The 5598-nt window shown below is 42.4% G+C and overlaps 1 protein-coding gene across 1 annotated transcript in view; it reads left to right on the plus strand.

The window, feature by feature from the left end:
* Window positions 1-5218, plus strand: part of LOC102817292 (zinc finger protein 420-like) — an 18989-nt gene extending 13771 nt beyond the window's left edge. The window contains exons 7-9 of the mRNA XM_006869084.1: window positions 3602-4046; window positions 4128-4239; window positions 5156-5218. Coding sequence (XP_006869146.1) covers window positions 3602-4046; window positions 4128-4239; window positions 5156-5218 — 620 coding nt within the window. The remainder of the gene's footprint in view (window positions 1-3601; window positions 4047-4127; window positions 4240-5155) is intronic.
* The last annotated feature ends 380 nt before the right edge of the window (window positions 5219-5598 follow it).

Raw genomic sequence — 5598 nt, forward strand, 5'->3', positions numbered from 1 at the left:
AGTCTTTCCTGACACCTCATACCTCAGGGCACAAATGACATCTCATAATGAGGGATGTCTTCAGAACTCATGGAGAGAAGTATAGCCTTTGTCCAGTCCTAACAGCTTAGTCCTCATAAAAGAGCACATAGTGGACGTCTTATAAAGTTAGGCACGTGGCCAACACTCTAGTCAGCCATCTGGTCTCCTCTACACACCTGAGGTGTTCCTAATATCAGGGGTAAAGGGGGAAGGATGCCTTGGATTAAATGGCTTCCTATAGCCCTGGTAGCATAGTGGTTACGATTTGGGTTGTGAGCCACAATGTCAGCAGTTCAAAACTACCAGCTGTTGCACGGGAGAAAGATGAGGCTTTCTGCTCCCGTAAAGATTTAACAGACCCGGAAGCCCTGTACAGGGTCACTATGAGTTGGAACCCACTCCACAGCTCATAACAACAGCAACATAGCCCTTTAAAAATAGAAACAGCCCCTGTCTGGAAAAGACATCGGCCTAGGCCCATATGATATGCTTTATGGGTTACCCTACTTCAGCTTCACTATTGACTTTCCTGCTTTTGAGACAAAGGATCAATTTCTCAAAAACTATACTTGCCTTGTCCTCCACTTTCATTTTTGTTAGGAAAACGTGTCTTCTGGTGCAGACACCGTCCTAGAGTTCCCGGTACATCCTCATCACCCTGGTGGTGGTGGTGGTTGTTATGTGCCGTGGAGTCGGTTCCGACTCATAGCGACCCTATACAGGGTTTCTGAGGCTGTAAATCTTTACGGGAGCAGAAAGCCTTATCTTTCTCACGGTACAGCTGGTAGTTTTGAATTGCTGACCTTGCGGTTCGTAGCCCAAGTCTTAACCACTACGCTACCAGAGCTCCTTATCACTCTGGTGATTATGTATTAATCAAGAATTGGAAATTCCACCCCTGTGGGTGGAACTAATATCACACACACAAAAAAACATAACAAAACAACAACAAAATAAAAACCAGAGAAGGGCCATAGAAGACAACACCCTATCCGCATAGAAGGGAGGAAAGAGTCTGCAGCCAGTATGGTAGTTTTTCCAATATAATTCTTAAGATAAATGTACAGATAGAGCATTCGACTTTCCAATGCAAAATTCTGAATTTACACATGCAAGAGGAAACTTCAATGTGTATCAGGCACTGACAAGCTGTTTTGTCCTGTTTTAATATAGCTGATATTCTTTCTGCGGTAAAATCATAAATTAATCCATTTAAAATGTTTTCAGGATTTGTTTGGCTGGTGTGATAGCAATTTTTTCAAATTTTACATTTCTCAAGACTTGTGTATGTTTTATTTTTGCATTGTTTCCGATCCTCTGAGAACATAATACTGTTTTAAAAGATATTTGGTGTATCGTATTATTCTTTCTGAATTGAAAACTTTTTTATTATTTTTTTTAATCTGGGCCATCGTGTATGTATAAATTTCGTCTTGTTAAGAGAAGGAATAGGATATTGTGCTGTAGATAGTTATTTAAAGAGCTCTTGGTCTAGATACATCCCTTATATTTCACTGTGTATTACTTCCGACTGGGAGACCTGGCGCTGATCAAGACCTGGAATGCAGACAGATTCCTGCAGGACTGGAAGGGCCCTTCTCAGATGTGGTTGACCATCGAGACAGCCATCCAGATCCCAGACCATAGAGAAGGCATGGACTAACTATACTCAATAAAGGGACTGGTGAAAGGGTCTCTCCTAAGAGAAAAGTAGTTACCAGTGGGAAGCACATTCCTCGCCTAGGTAACCTTTCAAAGTAACCCTGAAAAGAATCTGAGCAGTTCTCCTGCCATACCTCTGCTAGATTATCACGTTTTTCCTTGGTCCCTCTTACTCTCAGGGCTCTAAAGAAAGAATTCCTCTCACTGAGTTGCTGCTTCTCAGAATACCTGGTAGAATTGAGGAGCATAGATTAAGTCAAAGCGAGAATATACTTCAACAAAGACTCATAAATTCTACCAGGGTCACTATAAAAGGAACAGCAGAGCAATTAGGACCCACTAGAAAAATGGCCTAGGAAAACAGGGTAGCCCTACCAATTATATTATCAGATAAAGGAGCAGTATGTGTTATAATGAACTGACTCCACAGCACTTAACAACAACAATATGTTATAATCCAGTCCAGTGTTGTACTTTCATTCCCAATAACACAGCTCCTGATGTTACCATTACCAAAGCATTATAGAAGTTGACCACCTTTGTTGACAAACTTCCTGAAAATTCAGGCGTAGATGACCCCTTTTTTAGTTTCATGGAACAATGGGTCGGAAAATGGAAGGGGCCTATGATTTCAGTCCTCTCCGTTCTATTTATTACATTTCATGTATTAACACTAAAGCGATGTTATATTATACCCTGTATAAGAGCATTAGTAGTAAATCATGATAGAAACAGCCTTATCCAATAATCCCCCACCTCCATACCAAAATGAACTTTTTTTACTTAGAAACATATGAACAGCAAAGTCAATGTCTCCTTGCCGAGTTCTAGAAAAGAATGAAAAAGTCTAACAAGAAGAAAAATGGGGATTTCTGAGAAGGAATGCCTTTTCTTCAAAATTATTGTAATCCTGTTTATTGTAGTCGGGTGACCTTTTTTTGACTTTTTGCTAATTCCCGACGTACGTAGTGACTGTATGACCTTTCCTTTCCTTTTTACTAGGTCCTGAAATGAGTAAGGAGAATGTGTGCCTTAGAAATTTGAATTAGCCAGCCTAGGAAGGAAAAAGAAATGTGCAGTGGAAACTCTAGCCAATGGGGTGAGACACAGCCTTGAGACTTGCTTTAGGGATAAAAACCGAGTGGACCCTTGTGCTCTCTGGCCTGTTCCTGTACAGCTACGTGCATTCAGCCTTCTGCAGAAGTAAATTTTGCCCCGCCGAGGTACTTTAGCCTTACCAAGTGTCTTCTTGTGAGACATTGGGGTTCATTTCTAACATAGGGATAGATGGGAGACATACAAGACAAACCATGACACAAAAGGCAGTGAAATGGAAGCGAACATAACAAGACAATTCTACAGAATGCCTACATTTATTAGTAAGCTGAATAATTGTCTAGAGAATTTGGCAATTTGTTTTAAGGGAATAAACATCAAAATTCCAACTTGATCTGCTTCCCAAAGATGGTAGACCTCTTTAGGGACTGATTACCTTCATTGTAGGCTATATACAGAATTAAATCCATACAGAACAGCCCAGATTGAAAACCCAGGAGAAGGAACTGGATCTCAGAGCACTGGGGAAAGCTCTGGGTCAGGGCACATTCACCATTTCCGTTTCTCACATCCGCACCTTCGAGTTTCTCCCGCCGAATATCAGGAAGCGGAAGTGGCGTCACTGCCAGGCGCCACATTCACCTGCGCGCGTTTTGACGTAGTAGCTTTCCTGAGAGTGCTGCCTGTTTCAGTCCCTCGGTGCCTGGAGCACAGTAGGTCCCGACCGGGAGCGAAGCTGGCTATTCCGGCTCTTCTGCGAAGGACCACACTCTTCGTCGTCCCTGGGCTACTCCCGAACCGGGGCATCTCCTGGAGCCGCGCTGTGGAAAAGCCTTTAGTCACTCCTCAACCCTCAGTGCACATGAAAAATCTCACAGTGGAGAGACACCTTATGAATGTAAGGAATGTGGGAAAGCCTTCACTCATGCTGCAGCCCTGTCTTCTCATACAAAAATTCACAGTGGGGAGAGGCCGTATGAGTGTAAGGAATGTGGGAAAGCCTTTATTACATCCTATAACCTCACTCAGCATATAAGAACTCACAGTGGAGAGAAGCCTTATGAATGTAAGGAATGTGGGAAAACTTTTGCTCGGTCTGACACCCTTACTAAACATATCCGATCTCACACTGGAGAGAAACCTTATGAATGTAAAGAGTGTGAGAAAGCCTTTAGTTGTTCCTCAAAGCTCACAGAACATACAAGATGTCACAGTGGAGTAAAGCCATATGGATGTGAGAAATGTGGAAAAGCCTTTCATCTTCAGACACAGCTCACTCAACATAAAAGAACACACAGTGGAGACAGGCCTTATCAGTGTAGGGACTGTGGAAAAGTCTATTGCCACTCCTCAACCCTCATACATAAACGATCTCACAGTGGAGAGAGGCCTTATGAATGTGATGACTGTGGAAAAACCTTCAAATACTCCTCAGGCCTCAATGTACATAAAAAAATACACAGTGGCGAGAAGCCTTATGAATGTGATGAATGTGGAAAAGTCTATCGCCACTCCTCAACCCTCGTTATACATAAACGATCTCACAGTGGAGAGAGGCCTTATGAATGTCAGCAATGTGGGAAAGCCTTTATTCAATACTCAGACCTCGGTGCACATATGAGATCTCACCGTGGAGAGAAGCCTTATGAATGTAAGGACTGCGGGAAAACCTTTAGTCACTCCTCGTCCCTCAATGCACATATGAGATCTCACTTTGGAGAAAGGGCTTATGAATGTAAGGAATGTGGAAAAGCGTTTACTCAATCTAGAAGCCTCAAAAAGTTCATCAAAGATACCACAGTGGAGACAGGCCTTATGAGTGTATGGAGTGTGGAAAGACCTTTATTCAGTCCTCACACCTGACTGTACATAGAAATACCGTAGAAAGAAGCCTTATAAATGTAATTAATGTGGGAAAACCTTAATTTCCTGGTGTGGGTCAGAAATCATCCACACAGCAGCTATAGAATCTGTTCATCAACAGAAAAGACAAATAACCCCATTTTTCAACATGGTTGCCTTGCTTCTCAGTACACTATCCCTTTGTTAACATGCTTTCATAATCCCTGCTTAAAAAATATTTTAGGCTGAGCTGCAAGCCACCAATTCAGTGCTGTCTTCACTTCATCATAGGTGAGACTATTCATCCTCTAAGCACTGCATTCAGGGGACCTCACAGGTCAAAGTCCGATGGTGCCAGATTGGGACAATGGGGGGGATGCGCTAACACCTCAAAACAAGGGTTTTACGCAGTGTCAACAGTGAAGGCACAGGTGTGGGGACATGAATTGTCATGCAAGATCACAGTACCCTTGGATAGCAGTCCTCTGCGGAAATCTGTAGTTTAGACTTCAGCTCTTCAGTGAGCATCCCATTGTAATGAACACAGTTGATTGATTAACCTTTTCCCTGACAGTATTCCAGTAGTGGCCCTGAGAGTCCCAGAACACTAGATGTCAATTTTCCAGCAGACGGTTGACTGAAACTTTGTCTTGTTTCAAGTATCTGTCCAGATTTTGTTTTCAGATGTGCACATTCACAACTGCACAGTACTAACCTTGAGAAAAAAGCATTGATAAGACAGTGCATCCAGCAGAAGTTTTTATATAGCCAGAGTGCGAATTATTTTTGACTCACATTTCATAAAGATTTCACAGTAGAGACAGCCGTTAATGCAAGAAATATGGTAAACTCTTTTGTCCGGCGACAACCCTCATTGCAGTGGAAAGGAACACTGCATTATGGATGTAAGGGATATGGGAAAGTCTTTTCTGGACTCCTCACCCCTCAGGGCTCAAATGACATCTCATAATGGAGAGAGACATTATTAATTCAAGGACTGTAGTAACGTAGTGGTTA

The sequence above is a fragment of the Chrysochloris asiatica genome, unplaced genomic scaffold, assembly GCF_000296735.1.
Source record: "Chrysochloris asiatica unplaced genomic scaffold, ChrAsi1.0 scaffold00125, whole genome shotgun sequence".
NCBI lineage: Eukaryota > Metazoa > Chordata > Mammalia > Afrosoricida > Chrysochloridae > Chrysochloris > Chrysochloris asiatica.